The sequence below is a fragment of the Cervus elaphus genome, chromosome 12 (assembly GCF_910594005.1).
Source record: "Cervus elaphus chromosome 12, mCerEla1.1, whole genome shotgun sequence".
In the NCBI taxonomy this organism is placed as follows: Eukaryota; Metazoa; Chordata; class Mammalia; order Artiodactyla; family Cervidae; genus Cervus; species Cervus elaphus.
The window spans coordinates 41498355-41517655 of NC_057826.1; the positions used below are offsets into that span (position 1 = coordinate 41498355).

Genomic DNA, 19301 nt, shown 5'->3' on the forward strand with positions numbered 1-19301 from the left:
TAGTAGAGATTCACCTATGCACCACATAAATAGTTGAATAAATATTAAATTACACATAAAAATGAAATAAATACAGCATACATATTATTTAAGCACATCTTTGCTGTAGTACACTCACAATCTTTAGATAGTTATATCCAACTTAGTAGTAGTAAGAAATAATCTGTTAAAATTTGTGTCAAATTCTTAAATTTTGGTGTGCCATCAGAGTCACTTTTGAGAACACATTAAAAATATAGATATCAGGGCCTCAACCTAACCCTACTGAATCAGAATCCACTGGGAAAGAACTGGGGCAAATGAATTATTGAGAAGGTGACTCTCATTCACACAAAATTTAAGAAAAGCTGCTCTTATGATATTATCATATTAATTCAAACTACATAACTGAGAGGAGTTTAAATTAGTAGAAAACTTGAATCACAGAATATTTAAAGGAATAACGCCTTCTAATCATTGGGTACATAAATTAACAAGATCATTTCCAACTATTTCCAAGCAAAAATTCTACTAGTTTTAATAACAGAAAATGACAACTATTATATTAATATTTGAGCTGCCTGATATTTCTCCTGAATTATTACATTCCAACATTACGAAGGATGTGTTACTTATTTTTTTGATTTAAAAAAAAAAATTTTGAACCCCCCACGGGGCACGTGGGATCTTAATTCCCCAACCAAGGACCAAACTCACGTCCCCTGCATTAGAACGGCAGAGTCTTAACCACCGGACCACCAAGGAAGTTCCTATAAAGGATGTTTTAAACAAGTATTTTGTAAACTGTGGATGCATACTTTTTGCTGTTGTTTAGTCGCCAAGTCATTTCCAACTCTTTTGCGACCCCATGGACCGTAGCCCACCAGGCTCCTCTGTCCATGGGACTTCCCAGGCAAGAATACTGGAGTGGGTTGCCATTTCCTTCTCCAGTTGATCTTCCCATCCCAGAGATTGAACCCTCATATCCTGCTTGGCAGACAATTTCTTTACCACTGAGCCCCCAGGGAAGCCCTGATACTTTTAAAGGCTAGAAATTTTTTCACTGATTTATTTCCAAAATGAGCTAGTTTTATGTATCAAAAGACAGTTGTATCCTTCCTTAAGAAGTTAAAAATAAATAACTTAGCATTTTGATTGATGTATCACTTTCTTATGCGTTTGCTGAGTGAGTAGTCCCTTATATTAACTCAGGATGTAATGAAGTATTTCTGAAAACTTGAAGCTGAAAACTAAGCCTCATGGTCAATGACAGTATATTAATTCAGATGACTATTGTGACAACAAAATGACATAATGCAAATAATGCAAGTAAAGCACCCAGCACGATGACAAGCTCATAGCAAGAACCCTGTACATATTAACCATCGAAAGTGAAAGTGTTCGTCGCTTAGTTGTGTCTGACTCTTTGCAACCCTGTGGTCTGTAGCCCACCAGGTTCCTCTCTCTATGGGATTCTCCAGGCAAGAATACCGGAGTGGGTAACCGTTCCCTTCTCCAGGGGATCTTCCCAACCCAGGGATCGAACCCAGGTCTCCTGCATTACAGGCAGATGCCAAATTAAATTTATGACTTACATCAATTGCTTCACCATCTTTTTCTGGCCTCACCTTTACCAAGATAGAGCTAGTAATTGTTTAATATAACTGTGAAAATTAGCATAGGTCTATGGACTCAGGAACTGAAACAAAAATTCTCAAAAAACCAATTTAATAAAAATGAACATTAGCACCAAACTCAGTAAGGTATAATGAGACTTATCGAATTATATTTTTGTACTTCTATTAGACAAAGAATTATGAAAATTATGCATGGAAATTAAAAATTTAATCAAATAAGTTAAATGCTTAGCAAAATTAAGGTTTATGAGGAAAGAACAAAACTGGAAATATTTACATAAAAATACTAGTAAGGAAGTAATTTAGTAACAGACTCTAATCAAACATTGGCAATCCGAAGTTATATTTGCTTGTAACATCAAGAAGACAGAGATATCATTGGGTTTCACAGTGAAAGCATTATACTAGACTGATTTCCTTTATGATGTTCCCATTCAAGTAACATTAAGATTTGTTTTATACATCAAAGATGCTTCTAACATAATCATGAAAGAATGTTTTAAAGCCATAGTTCAAAGGAAACAGCATGGTTTCCTAGACTATCATAAGCACCAATTTTCTATATATAGGACCATATATGCCAGCTAGCCTCCATTTCAAATGCAGTTCACTTGCTGCTACAGTCTGGTTATACAGTATCAGAACACATGTTTACTGTACTACTTAGCACCAGGAAAAGGAAAGAGTCTGAGCAGTACCAATTAGTGACCTGAGGGTTCTTATATTTTGTTCTTCAGCCATTTAAAAAGGGCAAAAAGGAAGACATTTATTTCAACAGACTGTTTCAACAGATATACCTCAGAAGTAAAAGTAGTGATAATTACAAATATTTATTCTTATCACAAACCAAATTATAACCTGAAGAAACTGCAGAGAGGAAACAGTGTATTGAGTAGTCTCAGACATACAACTTAGGAATAAGTCAGACCTTGAGCATGAACTTCCTTTCATCACTAAACAGCCATGCTACTTTGTGCAAAACTATTTAACCTTCACAAAACCTCAATTTCATCATATATAAATGGAAGTATTAATTAATTTCCCAGATCCTGAGATGTCCTTGAAAAATCATATAACATTGCTAAATTAGGATGAGTCTGGTAACTGATATCAACAGAAACTAGACAATCAAGAGGCAGAGAAATAACTTGGCTGAGCATTTGCAAACCAACCTGTGAGAAGATATTTCTTTATGTGATTACACACCTCAGCTGAGTTGTTTACACTGGTGTCAACGTACTTACCTGAACTTAAACTTAATTCAAACTCTTAAAATATCTTCAGAAAGATCCCAGTATGATGTAGCAGTGAAATGAAAAATTATTGTGTTCACAGAAGATTGTAAGTCACATGCAAAAAAAGTCAACCATTGTTACCAATTCTCTCAGACTAGACCACACATAACATGTTCAAAGGTTGAAGAAAAGTTATGACCAATTCATGGAGCCAAACGTCTAAATGCCAAAACTTCCAGCTGACTTTGAAGAAAGGATTCATTTACAGCGATATGTACTTTAATAAAGGCAAAAAAATTTACAAGTTTAATCAAACAGAAACCCACCAATGAAATTAACTTTCTTTGATATGCTTTTGCAGTTACAAAGGTTCTGAAGAGATCCTTTGGCATAGGTCATAAAAGCCACATGTCAATAGGATGATGCACATAGCTACTAATGGGCAAAAGGGATTCAGAAAAATCTTCAGATTCCCAAATACAAAGGTTTAGATTCAAACACTGATTACAATGCTAAAGAAGCCGGAGAATGAAGAAATGTTTACTATCACTAGTCAGGGGTGGAGGTGTGGGGAGAAGGGAAGAGAAGGAGGTAGGGAAGGAGAGAAAGAGAAAGGAGAGATAGGTACTCCCTCCCCTAAAAATACATCGTCCACTCATCACCTTAAAGACACAAATTCAGTAATATCTACCTTCAATCTTTTCGGTGAAGATTAAATGAGATGGTAAGTAAAATGTTTGCCACAGTGCAAAGCACACACCAAACTAAACTGAACTGAACTTAAAGCAGACACAGTAAACATGCAGGGAACTGTTGTTGTTGTTATTATTGGTCACATTTTTAAAAAACATTAATTTAAATAATGAATAACAACAAATTATTCTTTACTTTCATAAGTACTGTCCAAATATAGTGGCTTAAGCTACAGTAAGAAAAATAATTTTGTGGAGTTTTTTTAATTCTCTAATTAAAAAAAAAATTTCACTTACATAATTACAGCAAGAACTAGTTTGGTTATGTATCGGGTTGGCTAGAAAGTTCTTTTGAGTTTTTCCATAACAGCTTGTGGAAAACCCAAATGAACTTTTTGGCCAACCGAATATAATAAGGTAAACCTTATAATATAATATAAGGTAAACCTTATCTAAACTGGCTATTAATATTGTCTGTAATCATTTAACCCCAGGTTACCCTATAACGGTGGTTGTTGATATGCTATTTCCTAGTTTTGTCAGTCATTAAGATTTTACATCATTCTAATATAACTGCCAAAAATTAAAAGTTATGAGAAACACAGCAAGTTCACATATATTTATATACTTTTTACACAAAGTCACAGACTAGTAAAACAAAGTTAAATTGGGTAAGCAGATGTTTCCCGTGAACCATACAAGTCTGTTTCTAATTTTAATTAATTTTAATTGATTGCCAAAATTTTATATCCTTTTAAAACCCAGATTTTCAGCTTCCCATGAAAAAAACAGAACCTGGCAACACTTGACTGAGCATCTTAATAAAATTAGCTAGAGCTGAACAGGATGTGCAGCCTCACCCTGCCTGACTTCTCAGATGCCCATAAACTCAACCCTATCCCCTTTCGCCTTTTAAATGTTCTTCCTGGCCTTTGTCAATGTTTGAATCTCCAACTTCTGATGTACACATTTTGACTTATTTTTCTAACCTGGAGTTTCAGAAGAATTGGACAATGGAGCAGATGCTTCAGCTAAGGCAGCTAATGTAGCTAATACTGATGTAGAGGAGTTTCCAAACTGAACAGCAGATACACCCGTTTCATCTACAAGAAACGAGAAAACAGGTTTGAATCTTTAAGGAATTTAATCTAGTGCATTTTTCTGACAAACTACTTTACTTTATTCAACTATTAAATGAAGCTTAGATAATATTAGTTTTGTGAAAACAAGCTTGGATAGCATTAGCTTTTGAAAGGTCATATTGTAGTATGTTTTGCAATATCACCTTTCTTTAGATTATTTTTCTCATAAAAATTTGATTTTTGCCAATTATAAGAAAGAAAACCAAGGTGGCTAATATAATCTTACCCTTATTCTCCAACAGTCCTTTCTTAAAAGGATGTATACCTACTAAAGCATAAAATCCCAACAGCTATCCTATATGCATCTCAATACCTGTTGCCTTGGATGAATTTTCTGAAGATACCAGACCTGTTAGGTTCACCACCCCTCCAGGTCCAATGATAAACTGCGGTGTTGCAGCATGTATCGTCACAGTGTCGGGACTCTCTGGGTTTGTGTTGATTTGGTTCTGCATAGCAATCTAGGCGACAAATTACCAGAGCTGTTTTTCAGAATTACAACCAGAACATACAGCACAGACTTTTAATATCATACAAACACAAATATAAAGGAACATTCTGTAATCTAAGAAGAATTATATAGTACAAATGGAAAGCTTTGTTTATGGTCTATTGGAAGTACAGAAGTAAATCACAGGTATGGATTTATATCCTAAGTTTCCTGATTAGGTAAAGCAGCAAAATCCCCTGTGAGGAGAAATTAGTATCTGAGAGACGTTTACAGGACACAGTTGAGGGAATTCCCTGGTGGACCAGTGCTTAGGACTCTGTGCTTTCAATGCTAAGGGTGTAGGTTCAACTCTTGGCTAGGGAACTAAGATCTTGCAAGCTGTGCAGAAGGGAAAGAAAAAAAAAAAATATATATATATAATATATATATATGTATTACAATTGAAAGATATTCTGCTGCCCTGTAGTTAGAGAAAACAAATTACTTAAATCAAAATTATGTTCTCTACTATGTTTGGCAATATATAACACTACCTATATAAAGCACTTCCTTCCCAATTGTTCTCCATCCCCAATTCTAGGCCCCAAACTGCAGTTAGAAGAAAAAAAATTGAAAGAAGCACAGCATGTGTTTATTTCCCTGAATATACAACATATTTTAAGTAACTAGCTAAACGTCAATAGACTCATATGGTCTTATAGAAGAGTTCTACTGGGAAGAAGAACAAGAAGCAATAAGTAAAGAAGATAATTTACATCAATGTTGTCTAGCTAAAGAGAAGAGAAGTAATGCTGGTTATTAGGAAAACTTGTCCAAAAGCCATAAATAACTGTGTTCATAAACAGACTTTTTTGAGGATGGTGAAAAAATAAAAGAAACCAATCAGAATGATACAGACTACTATTACTCACCAAGGAGACATTATTATGATTACTTAAAAAAAACTTCAGTGGGAGGACAACAGAGTTGAAAAATGATATGGTATCCAAACATTCAATAAAACAATTAATAGAATAAAATGTCTAGAAGGGAAATTTAGAACCTTAAAAACACCGAAAGTCATCACTTTATCTAATCTTCTAATGTTACATGCAAAGACTATGGTCTTATAATTAGGAAAATAAACAGTAATGAACAAAAAGGAAGTGAAAGAGGAATAGGTCTGTCCAAAATAATGTCCAAAATGAAAAACTATAAGCTAAATAATACCCTGAGGAAACCAGGGTCGAAAAAGACACATCTATCCCATTGTTCATTGCAGCACTATTTTCAATAGATAGAACATGGAAGCAAGCAAGATGGCCATCGACAGATGAATAGATAAATAAGTTGTGGTACATATACACAATGGAATATCACTCAGCCATAAAAAGGAACACATCTGAGTCAGTTCTGATGAGGTGGATGAACCTAGAACCTATTATACAGAGTGAAGTGAGTCAGAAAGAGAAAGATAAATATTGTATTCTAACACACATATATGGAATCTAAAAAAATGGTTCTGAAGAATTTATTTACAGGGCAGCAGTGGAGAAACAGACATAGAGAATAGACTTATAGACATGGGGAGAGGGGAAGAGAGGGTGAGATGTATGGAAAGAGTACCATGGAAACTTACATTACCATACGTAAAATAGATAGCCAACAGGAATTTGCTGTGTGGCTCAGGAAACTCAAACAGGGGCTCTGTATCAACCTAGAGGAGTGGGATGGGCAGGGAGGTGGGAGGGAGGTTCAAAAGGGAGGGGATATATGTATATACCTATGGTTGATTCATGTTGAGGTTTGAGAGAAAACAACAAAATTCTGTAAACAACTATCCTTCAATTAAAAAGTAAATTAAAAAAAAAACCTATAAGCTAAATAGTTAAATCATCCGTATGACAGAGATCTTTATTATTTTCTTTTTTATACTCTATTTTATTTTCTTAAGTTAAAGCCGAAAGTTACCTGTAGTATCTCTGCTAAATCTTCATTTCCATTGTCTATTGAAATATCAAACGCCGTTTTACAAAATTTACTTTGCGTGTGTACATCAGCACCGTATTTGATTAAAAGCTCCACCACCTCTTGATGATTGTGTTCCGTGGCCCAATGTAAAGCTGTCATCTTCAACATGTCCTTTGCATTAACATCAGCACCATGCTATAAAAATATTCCAAAATAAGAATATTCTAAAATACGAAATATAAAAAAGTCCTGATATGAAAATATTAACCACTGTGCTTTAAACCAAGAATTTGCTACTAACATGATTAACTCCCAGAATCACCATACATCTGCTAATTTAGTCAGTTTCCTATTTGGGAAGGCTTTCCCAATTGCCTTCTTTCTGATTTCTCAGGAATACAGCAATTATTTTTTAAGCTACCCAGTCATGAGCACGAAGGACTAAAATGGCATAAGGGGTGAAAGAAAACTATATGGCTTCCTCCAAAACCCACCAGCCCCTTATTTACACAAAAATATCCTTTGCTTTCAAAACCAGTGCAATATAATGAATTAACAGGGATCTTTCTAGAGGTACACTATTCATAATGGTAGTCACTAGATATATGTAGTCTGAATACAGACGCTGTGTGCATAAATACACAGGAATTCAAAGACATCACACCAAAAAAAGGATGCGAAACATCTCAGTAATAATTTTATACTGATTCATACTGAAATAATTTTTTATATATACTGAGTTAAATAAAATATAATATGAAAAACTCTTTTTTACTTTTTAAATGTAGCTAAGAGAAAATCTAGAGTTACATATGGTTCGTATTTATGGCTTACACTCTATGTTTTTTAGATAAGCTGATCTAGAGGCTAGAATAAAAAGGATTAAGAATATCTACATCTAACACTCTCTGTTTCAAAGAATTTTCTCTCTGGCATTTAGATAATTAAAGAAAAAGCCCTGTCCATACTATTTGTCTGTTTGTTAATTATCCAAACTAACATTCCCTTCAATGTACATTTAAAATGTGTTGAGTAAGACAAAGTTATGGGTCGCTGACCATAGCAAAGACTAAGATCTAAGAAATCAACTGACTTAACTTTAAAATAATTTTCATTTAAATGAATGCTTACACACAAAAAGTGAGATAACGGGGGTAGAAAAGGCAGACATTCAATCAAACTGAGACAGGCTGGGACCTTAGACCCTTTGCTGCAGTGCCTACACCTGGACAAGTAACTCCTCTAGCTACAGAATACAAAGGAACTATAGGGACTAAAAATAACTGCATGTGCGATTGGGGCAAATTATGAACATTAAATACAAAAACACCAAAATCCCAACTGCCACTTCTGAGGTGTTGGGAGCAAAACCTGGGTACTATACACAGCTCCACCAAAGGAGGAGGGCAGACCACTCAAGCAACCCCTCCTACCTAAATGGCTGGACTGGCCCCTACCCTCACCCTATTTAAGGGACCAGCTTCTCCCTCCTCAGAGAATGAGCAAGAGAACCTATTCCCTATTTTTACTCCCTCATGCTGAAGCACAAGCCCTGCCTGAATTTCTTGTCTGGTCTCTTACTAATTTCTATTGATTAAGGAGTCCAAGGACCCTGGCCAGTAACAAAACTAGTTCCCTTCTCCCTCTTACAAAACCACTATGGTTTTATAAACCTTTGTGGGCTGACTTTCAAAAGCAAAGTACAAAAAGAGAACACATACCTTAAGCAAAACTTCCACTATGCTGGCGTGGCCCTCAGAGGCAGCCATATGCAATGGTGTTCGGTCCACTTTGGTTCTGGCATCTCTACTTACACCAGCTCGGAGTAGTACTTCTGTGGTGGAATAATGTCCATACTGTGCTGCCAGATGAAGTGGAGAAGTTCCCAGCTACACCACAAGAAAAAAAAAAAAAATCCACATGTATAGTCATTTTTAAATATACTTCTTTTTCTACCTTCTATTTTATATATTGTGTCCACAGAGCAAACAGATTATCTTTTTATCAAATGTTAACAATAGTAACTCAAAACTGAAAAGGAGTAATTTTTGCTGATCAATCTCTTCAAAGGAACCTTCAAGAAGTCCCATTCGTTTCTCAGCAAGGAAGAAAAGTCAATATTTCATTTAATTCAAACATGCTTTATTTTTTTATCAGATAAATAGTCTAAACAAAATTAATTTCATCAGCAATTAAGAGTTTGAGAAATTTTTGAGTACTAGGATGTTTTCCCTATACTATTCACACAAAAACTTCTTTTCATCTAAGAAACTCATATCAATTAAATGTTAGTGTACATTTTTACATTCAACTGTTTCACAGGAATTAAAGCACCTCAGTAATCTTTTTAAAGGAGTTCATACAGTCATTTTTCAAGGGAAAAATCTGATCTGAGGTGCATTGCCAAAGGTGAATTAAGACAGATCCAAAATTCACAGCAGAAACTACCACAATATTGTCAATCAACTATATGTGCCGATAAAATTTTTTTAAAAAAGAACCAAATCAGAGCCCAGTTCTCCTGAAATTGATTCCATGTGGCCCAGTCACTATATTAACACAACATTCATACAGGGGAAATACATACTAATATGTGAAGGAGAGCCTTATCAGAGGTATATTCTTAATAGATGATAATTAGAATTATATTATAGCCTAAGCATTTAGCAGCACAGAAAGTCCCTACAACTCTATGATTATCAAGGCATTCATTTTAAAGAACCAAGAGAGTTCACTAGAATACGTGATTTGCTAAGACCACTACAGTAATAATAGCAACTAAGGCTTTTGTTTCCATAGCAAGCACTATCCTAAGGCCTTTACACTTATTATCTCATTCAATCTCCTTATAACATAGGTACTATTACTATCCTCATTTGGGAGTAAAAGAAACTAAGCACAAAGGTTATTGATATGCCTGAAGTCACACAGCAAGAGTCAATACAAAGCGAGGCATGTGCTCTTAATACATGGTAAAAATGGAAATCACTTACCCTTGGAATACTTATTTCATTACTATTAAAAGCCTTGTATTTTTAAGGGATGGTCATTCCAGCAGATCAAAGAAGATTCTTAAAGAGTCCTTTCTTTCTCCATATTCTGTTTCTTAAACTGGCCCTTTCTATACTCTCAAATTCTAATATTTAATAAGTATCTCAGCAGCCCATTTAGCAGCCATGAGCTCTACTTAGTATGATATAAGGTTTATTTTATTTCTTCTTCTAGAGACCTTACCTTTTTGGTTGATGATACAAAAAATACATACATATATTCATACATATATGTAGTTTGAAGGGAAAAAATTAGGTAAACACCATCACAGTCTAGAAATAAAACATTACCAAAATTTAAAATCTTCCTACATGCCACTCCCTAAAAAACCCTTCCCTCAATCCCTGAAGTTGGAGTAAACATTGTTTTACTTTGCTTTTTTTTTTATTACTATATATCTCTAAGCAATATACTTCGGTTTTGCCTGCTGAGCTTTATTTAAATAGAATCGCATTTGATGTATTTCCCTGAGACTTGCCTTCTTTTGCTCAACATCATAAGATTCACCCATGTTGATGAATTTAAGTGTGGTTCACTAGTTTTCTCTGCTTTGTAACTTTCTACCAAGTGAATAAGCCACAATTAATTTAACCAATCTATTGCTGAACATTAAAATTTCCAGTTTTTTGTTATTATGAATAATGCTGCTATTAAAAATAGTCTTATAAAAAAAAATAGTCTTATACATGTCTCAAGTATATGAACAAGAGTTTCCTTTGGGAATATTCTTTGAAGTTCAACAGCTATTCCTTAGGGCAGGTACATATTCAGACTTACAAGGTACTGCCAAATTGTCCTCCAAAATGTTTGTATCAATATATGAATCTCCTCACCAATAGCTGGTACTGCCAGACTTCTTAATTTTGTTTTTGCTAATCTGGTGAATATGCAATAGTATTTCATGATTTTACTTTGCATTTACCCAATATTAATGTAGCTGAGCATCTTTTCATGTTTATTGGTCATTTAAACTTTTGCTTTAGTAAAGTACCATATCAAGCCATTTGCCCTATCTTTGTCATTACTGTCATGAGAATTTCTATGTACTGTTGACATTAATTTTTCTTAAGGTTTTTTTGTGTTTCTTCAAGGTTTATTTTTTTAATTGACCTATAATTGATATACAGTATTAGTTTCAGGTATATAGCATATGATTCAGTATTTCTATAAATAATACTTCATTAAAAGTTATTATAAAATAATGGCTACAATTCCCTGTGCTATACAATATGTCTTTGTTGCATATGTATTTTATATACAGTAGTCTGCTTCTCTTAATCCTATATCCTATTTTGTCCCTCCTGGCTTCTCTCTCCCCACTAGTTTGTTTTCTATATCTGTGAGTCCAGTTTCTGTTCTGATATATACATTTGTTTATTTTTAGATTCCACAAACAAGTGGGATCATACAGTACTTGCCTTTCTCTGACTTATATTGCTACAAATGGCAGAATTTCATTCTCTTTTATAGCTGAGTAATATTCCACATCTTTATCCATTTTTGTGTTGGGAGACACTCAGATTTCTTTTATATCTTGGCTATTATAAATAGCACTGCTATGAACATTGGGGTGCATGCAGCTCTTCAAATTGAGAGTTTTCATTTTTTCCAGATAAGATACTCAGGAGTGAAACTGCTAGATCATATGATAGTTCTATTTTTAATTCTTTGTGGAATCTCCACACCATTTTCCATAGTGGCTGCACCAGTTTACATCCCCATCAACAGCGCACAAGAATTTCCTTTTCTCCACATTCTTGCCAACATTTGTTATGCATAGATTTTTTTCGATGACAGCCATTCTCACAGGTGTGAGGTGATCCCTCACTGATGTTTCGAGGCTTTTTTTGTCTTGATGTACTACAGGATCACTATGATGTGTCTACATGTGTACTGATTGTTTTTATTAATCCTGCTGGAGGTTTGCTGTGTTACTTGAATCTGTGAGCTACCATCTTTCACCAGTCTTGGAAAATCTAAACCATTATCTTTTAAAAATAATTTCAGCCCTATTCTTACTCTCCTTGTAGATTTATGATCAGATATATGTTAGACTTTCTCACACACTAGCCTTCATGACTCCTGACATCTTTCATATTTTCTATTTTTCTCTGTGCTGCACTGTGGATGATTTTTTTTTCTACCTTTCAATTTACTAATTCTCTCTTCAGCTGCTCCTCATCTGTTACTAAAATCCTGTCTACAGTCCTTATAAGTCTGCTTAATGCTATCAGTTGTTCCAGTGGGTTATTATCCAAATTGCTTTGTGTCCCTGTGTCTTCAATTATTTTTGACCATTCATTTTCCATGGAATTTCATTTGTGGATATAAAGCCTGGGATGAATAGGTTCCTCCAGAAAGAATATTCATTTGCTCACATTGGAAACCTGGGGGAACTTCTAGTCCAAAGACCACCTTAAATTCATTTTTCACTTCATGGTTTTGCAGAATACATAAGTATTTGTGAGTTAAGGCCACAAATATTTGACTCCAAATTTATATCAACAAAAATTTTCCTCTCTCCATTTGATACTTGGATCAGGCTGCTTCATTTGTCTTGCAGTATCCAACAACAGGGGCGAGGGCAGGCAGGAGGAAGGCGGGGGTGTTTCTGGTTACCCTTACCATGAAGGTACATCTCTCTGGGATTCCAGTATTATGGGGAAAGGATCTCTATAAGACTTCTCTCTGTGAGCAGTCTCAGGTCTTCCTCTAAAGTCACCTATGCCAGGGAGGTGGGAAAACCAACAGGCAAATAAATGTACTGAGTCAGAAAATGTTCTAAGATTGAAATTTCTCTGGCTCTGGCCTTCGCTTGGTTTTTCAGGTTGATAATCCCTGTCTAACTCATTGGTGCACTAACAATTTTTTTTTTCATATTCAGTCAAAAAATATTTATCTTTTAAAGAGAGGCGCTGAAATCTATGGATGAAACAAAATGGTTCCTGAAATTTACTTTAAAATAATACAAAATAAAGAAAGAAAGTGGGACTATAGAGAAAATAAGACTCATTTGATTTGATAATTTTTGAAGGGTATGCAGGGGTTAATGTGTTTGAAATTTTCCATAATAAAAAAATTTGTTCCGAATAAAATATAAAAAAGAACATGGAACAAGTAAGCTGAAAACAACAAAATCAAAACTCTGGAATTTTTAGTTGTTACCAGTGGGAGAATTAATCCAGATTCTTAACCCTCCATACTACCAAGACCATCCCTTTTGATTTACCTACAGAATTTAATAGTTATGGTTTTTATCTTCTTCACAATTGCCTTCTATAGTTACTAAGAACTCCTTCCCATTCCTTTCTTCCTTCTGGGTCACGTTTGTAATAGTTTCACAAGTATCAATTGAAATGCAAACATTTTTACTTTTTAGAATCAATTATAACATTAACACCAAATTTGTTTTTTCTGAATTATAAATCCTACCTGTGCTATTTATAAGGCCTTTAAATTAAATCTCAAGCAGCTACATTTTACATTCATCCTACATTACTGAAATCCATAATTTAAGGAAAAATCCATGGTTGGACAGAATATTTGGATAAGGTTGTCCAATATTTTTTTAAAAAAACTATATGAACCATTCTCTTTAAAAAGCTAGCTATAATTCTAAAACTGCAAACAAATTTTTGCAGTTTTAGAATTAAAAAAAATTACTTTTCACCATTTATAAACACAATACTGACTAAACTTTTAACTGGAAAAACAAAAAGTAAGAACAAGAAGAAAGGAAAAAAAAAAACACCACAACATTAAAATCATTCTTTACCCAGTCTGTAGTAAAAGGAGCTCCATTAGCCATCAAAATACGAACTTCATCATCTTGACCTGCTCGTGCCGCTTCTAAAAGCTTCTTTCCCAAATCTACCAGGGACATCTAAACAAAACACAGATGAATTTAACATCTTCATTTATATATTATGACATGACTTCTTTCCCCTTCTATCTTTATTAATAAGTCATTTCTCAATTATCTCTTTAAAAGGTTGTGATACAGTTAATCTGAAACTACAGATCACACAAAAGTAATTTTTATTTGAACTTTGGAAGCAGATTTTTATTAAACTTTTACCTAGGGCAATAAAATTAGTTTGAATTCTCTGAACATAGCTGGTAAAAAAAAAAAAATAGAAGAGGTAAGAGGCAGAGAAAGCTTGTCTAGAATTTAAAAGTAGCAACAAACTGTTTTCACTGGAGGAGTTGCAGCAACAAAATTATCTCACAAATATAAATAGAAGTAAAGTAAATACATTACCCTCTTTAACTGGTAAAAATTTAAAATAAAGCTACCATAACTTTCTTTTGTAACAGTAAATGTGCTCAGAATTTGAAAATAAGTATGTTCAATCCTTGTATAGGCATTTGCATGTATGTTCTTTCAGAAAAGGCACAATTTACATTTAATGAAAATAAGGAAAAGAGAGTCTAATAGTATTATCAATAGAGTATGTGTCTCACTAAGCATCTATAAAGTAAGTATGCCCTGTACCTGAAATCCTGAATACAAGATACACAAGTAATCTGGAAAAAACTAATGTCACAGTCTAGGGAGTATGTATCTGCTTCACCTAGTATAATCTGCTCCAGTACTTACATATTGAAATACACATATTATTATAAACTGCTTTCCTTCTACTTCCCTTTATCTTGAAATTAAGGAAATACAGTCTACGGCCATACCACCCTGAACGCGCCCGATCTCGTCTGATCTCGGAAGCTAAGCAGGGTTGGGCCTGGTTAGTACTTGGATGGGAGGAAATACAATGATTTTTAAATTGTACAGATAATATTAACCATAGCTTTCATTTCAGGCTAGGAGAGTGGGCAAAACAAAATATTTATTATAAAAGCAAAACTAATGAATATAATAATATTGAAAAATCAACAGAAGAACATACATGTGAGGTCAAGTAAGACCAAAATCAAAGATGCTCTAATTTTTTTGTCAAGATAGTAAAAGTTAAGATGATAAAAATACTAAAATATAGCAATTTCACCCCAACTTCTCATCAGACAGGAACCATGAACACCACAGTAGAATAATTCCAACCCTTAGAGGAACTCAATTCTGTTAGGACAACAAAATTGACCAAGGGGACCATAGCTCCACATCAAGCATCAGTTTACTTATTTCATTATCTATATATTAAATCCTCAGAGATAAAGAGTTAGATTTATATAAAATCACTTAAAGACTTAGCAGGAAAGATTGCTTTTTTGCTTTGGCAAAGTGACAAATATCTTTCCCACAAGCAAATGGAGAAGCCTAATTCAAGTCATTAAGTTTTAATGAAGGTTTAAAATATTTACTGAAAATATGTATATGGTACTGAATGCCATTTAGTTTAAAACTCTCTTCTTGAGAAGCAAACAAAACAAAACCCACTGCAAAAAACTTCCTCTTGAATTTCTTTACTAATTCTAAAACAGCTTATCATAATCTGATATAAACCATTTTTAAACTCCAATTAAAATGTATGTTAAGATCTATACAGCAACTTCAAAATGTCTATAAACTAGCTACTTTTTGTTCAAAAGTACCTGCTGAGAGGGCCATCTAGTGGTAACAGAAATTACTACAAGTAATTAATTTGAAAAAAGTCTATTTTGTTTAGAATTTCTGTAATTCATAGTTCAGCAGTAGCCACAGGACTGGAAAAGGTCAGTTTTCATTCCAAACCCAAAGAAAGGCAATGTCAAAGAATATTCAAACTACCACACAATTGCACTCATCTCACACGTTAGCAAAGTAACGCTCAAAATTCCACAAGTCAGACTTCAACAGTACGTGAACCAAGAACTTCCAGATGTTCAAGCTGGATTTAGAAAAGGCACAGGAACCAGAGATCAAATTGCCAACATCCACTGGATCATAGAAAAAGCAAGAGAATTTCAGAAAAACATCTATTTCTGCTTCATTGACTACACTAAAGCCTTTGACTATGTGTATCACAACAAACTGGAATATTCTTCAAGAGACAGGATAGATGTCAGACCACCTTACCTGCCACCTGAGAAACCTGTATAAAGGTCAAGAAATAACAGTTATAACCAGACATGGAAAAACAGACTGGTTCCAAATTGGGAAAGGAGTATGTCAAGGCTGTATATTGTCACCCTGCTTATTTAACTCATATGCAGGGTACATCATGTGAAATGCCAAGCTGGATGAAGCACAAGCTGGAATCAAGATTGCCAGGAGAAATATCAATAACCTCAGATATGCAGATGACACCACCCATATGGCAGAAAGCAAAGAGAAACTAAAGAGCCTCTTGATGAAAGTGAAAGAGGAGAGTGAAAAAGCTGGCTTAAAACTCAACATTTAGAAAACTAAGATCATGGCATCCAGTCCCATCACTTCATGGCAAACAGATGGGGAAACAATGGAAACTGTGACAGACTATTTTCCTGGCCTCCAAAATCACTGCAGATGGTGACTGCAGCCATGAAATTAAAAGATGCTTGCTCCTTGGAGGAAAAGCTATGACCAACCTAGATAGCATAGTAAAAACCTGAGACGTTACTTTGCCAACAAAGGTCCGTCCAGTCAGAGCTCTGGTTTCTCCAGTGGTCATGTGTGAATGTGAGAACTGGACCATAAAGAAGGCTGAGAACCAAAGAATTGATGCTTTTGAACTGTGATGCAGAGAAGACTCTTACGAGTCCCTTGCACTGCAAGGAGATCCAACCAGTCAATCCTAAAGGAAATCAGTCCTGCATATTCATTGGAAAGACTGATGCTGAAGCTCAAACTCCAATACTTTGGCCACCTCATGTGAAGAACTGACTCATTTGAAAAGACCCTGATGCTGGGAAAGATTGAAGGCAGGAGGAGAAGGGGACGACAGAGAATGAGATGGTTGGATGGTATCACCAACTCAACTGACATGAGTTTGAAAGTGATGGACAGGGAAGCCTGGTGTGCTGTAGTCCATGGGATAGCAAAGAGTCGGACACGACTGAGCGACTCAACTTAACTCAGAGTTCTTACGGAGAGCGGAGGTGCTGCTATGGCTTTCAGTGGGGCCGGTGTGACCGCTGTGGGCTCAGAAAATGAAGCTCCCCAAATTCCAGACAATGTGGGAGACTGGCTCGAGGGTGTCTACCGCTTTGGCACCGACAGGAATGACTTCCAGAGGAACTTGATTCTCAATGTGGGACTCTTTGCTGCAAGAGTGTGGCTGGTCAGAAATTTGAATGACATTGACCTAATGGTACCTCAGCCTGAGGTCTAGCTGTGAAGACACATAGAACCCCTGTGCTGTCCTCGATCCTTCCAAAAACAGCCTCCAATCCATGACCGTCACAAGACTTGCCCTGATGGCAACTGGAGTTTGATTCAGATGGCACCTCCCTTCCTGGACAGACTTCCTTTCTTTGCTGAGTCCGCTCATGACACCCTTCTCTGGCCAGCATGCAGGCTTCAGCTAGTGCTGTCTTCTGTTCTGTAAAATGCTGTACACAGATCCTAAGTTTCCGCAGGGGATGATCTTTGCTCTTATCCTGAGGAATAACCTAATGGTATTTTAACAAATAAAGCGTGTACACAAAAAAAGAAAAGACCCTGATGCTGAGAAAGATTGAAGGCAGGAGGAGAAGGGGATGACAGAGGATGAGATGGTTGGATGGCATCACCGACTTGATGGACATTGAGTATGAGCAAGCTCCGGGAGTTGGTGATGGACAGGGAAGCCCGGCGAGCTGCAGTCCCTTGGGTCGCAAAGAGGCGGAAACCACTGAGTGACTGAACTGAACTGAATTCATAGTTCAAAAAGCTATTGTGAGAATTACAGCATTTACTGGACATGAAAACTCTCCATAAAACTGAAGTATTAGTTCCATGAACTGTTATTAACACTCAAAAAAGAAAATGAATTAAAACACTTAGATAATGTAAGCCTACTACAATATACTTAATAATAAACTTTGTCTCACTCAAAATTTTAGAATAAAATTTGCAATGTCACCCACATGCTCAATGAGTACAATTATAAACCCAATAAAATTCTTCTAGTTTTTCACCAAGAAATTTAACACTATATGTACATCTAAAGCTTTTGAAATTTTCACACTTTGACCTAGTAAATTCCACTCACAGAAATCACAAGAAAACTATTTGAAATATCAATGTATATATAGTAGTGTTATTTAAAATAGGAAAACACTGAAATGCCTTACTACAAACAATAGTTAAATTAATATATATCATAAATATTGTAGTCTTTATATTTTTTTCCTTTTTTATGGATAATTTTGAGTATATATAAAAACAGACACAAGAGTATAATAAAATTCCACACAACCACCATGGAGCTTAAATACAGATTTTGCCCAGCCCATTTCCCACCCACACTCATAAATAAAAGATACTGTAATAGAGGAAAACAAATCTGACTCCATATTGGATCTGTTTCTTTTACCTTAACCTTACCTTGTATTCTATTGCTTTTGCTACAAGTTAAGAACACTGCCTATAGGGACTTCCCTGGCAGTCCAGTGGTTAGGACTCTGCACTTCCACTGCAAGTGGCATGGGTTCGATCCCTAGTCAGGGAACTAAGGTCCCACATGCCTTACAACGTAGCGAAAAAAAAGAAAAATATACAGGATAGCCAGTTCTCAAGGCTCTGACCTTTAAAGGTGTAACAGTTTTCTATTCAAATAGAGACCAAAAAATGCAGACTATATTAATAGCTCTTCTCCCCACCTTTGGGCATCTCTACACAACTTTCTACCATAGTGCTGTAGGTCAATTACGCTTCAAAAACAAACTCAAGGACACAGATTTGTTGTAACAGGAGGCAGGGGTGAGGAGAGTGGGGTTGGATGAAAATAATAAAAAGGTACAAACTTCCAGTTACAAGAAGTTGTAAGTAAGCACTGGGGTGTAATGTGCAACATGATTAATATAATCAACACTGCTGTGTGTGCTTAGTCGCTCAGTCGTGTCCAACTCTTGCGATCTGATAAGACTGCAGACACCAGGCTCCTCTGTCCATGGGATTCTCCAAGCAAGAATATTGGACTGGGTTGCCATTTCCTTCTCCAACACTGCTGTATGTTATATATAAAAGTTGTTAAGGGAATAAATCCTAAGAGTTCTCACCACAAAATTTTGTATTTATATGAGACGGTGGACGTTCACTAAATTTACTG

At 35.3% G+C, this 19301-nt stretch overlaps 2 protein-coding genes across 9 annotated transcripts in view; one reads left to right on the forward strand and one right to left on the reverse strand.

The window, feature by feature from the left end:
- Window positions 1-19301, reverse strand: part of GABPB1 (GA binding protein transcription factor subunit beta 1) — a 61417-nt gene that overhangs the window by 16681 nt on the left and 25435 nt on the right. For 4 of the 8 annotated variants that reach the window (XM_043919754.1, XM_043919753.1, XM_043919752.1 and 1 more), the window contains exons 2-6: window positions 13913-14020; window positions 8808-8975; window positions 7087-7281; window positions 4999-5146; window positions 4533-4646 (exon numbers count right to left, since the gene is read on the reverse strand). In XM_043919754.1, coding sequence (XP_043775689.1) covers window positions 4533-4646; window positions 4999-5146; window positions 7087-7281; window positions 8808-8975; window positions 13913-14020 — 733 coding nt within the window. Of the gene's footprint in view, window positions 1-4532; window positions 4647-4998; window positions 5147-7086; window positions 7282-8807; window positions 8976-12762; window positions 12874-13912; window positions 14021-19301 lie in introns of those variants that run through there. The other 4 variants (XM_043919759.1, XM_043919757.1, XM_043919756.1 and 1 more) reach the window with 2 other exon arrangements.
- On the forward strand, window positions 17157-17381 carry LOC122704777 (mitochondrial import receptor subunit TOM6 homolog). The gene has a single exon (XM_043919761.1). It carries the CDS (start codon window positions 17157-17159, stop codon window positions 17379-17381), a length of 225 nt encoding a protein of 74 aa, XP_043775696.1.

Coding starts and splice junctions, on each gene's coding strand:
- LOC122704777 (XM_043919761.1), top strand. CDS start 17,157: ATGGCTTTCAGTGGGGCCGGTGTGACCGCTGTGGGCTCAGAAAATGAA.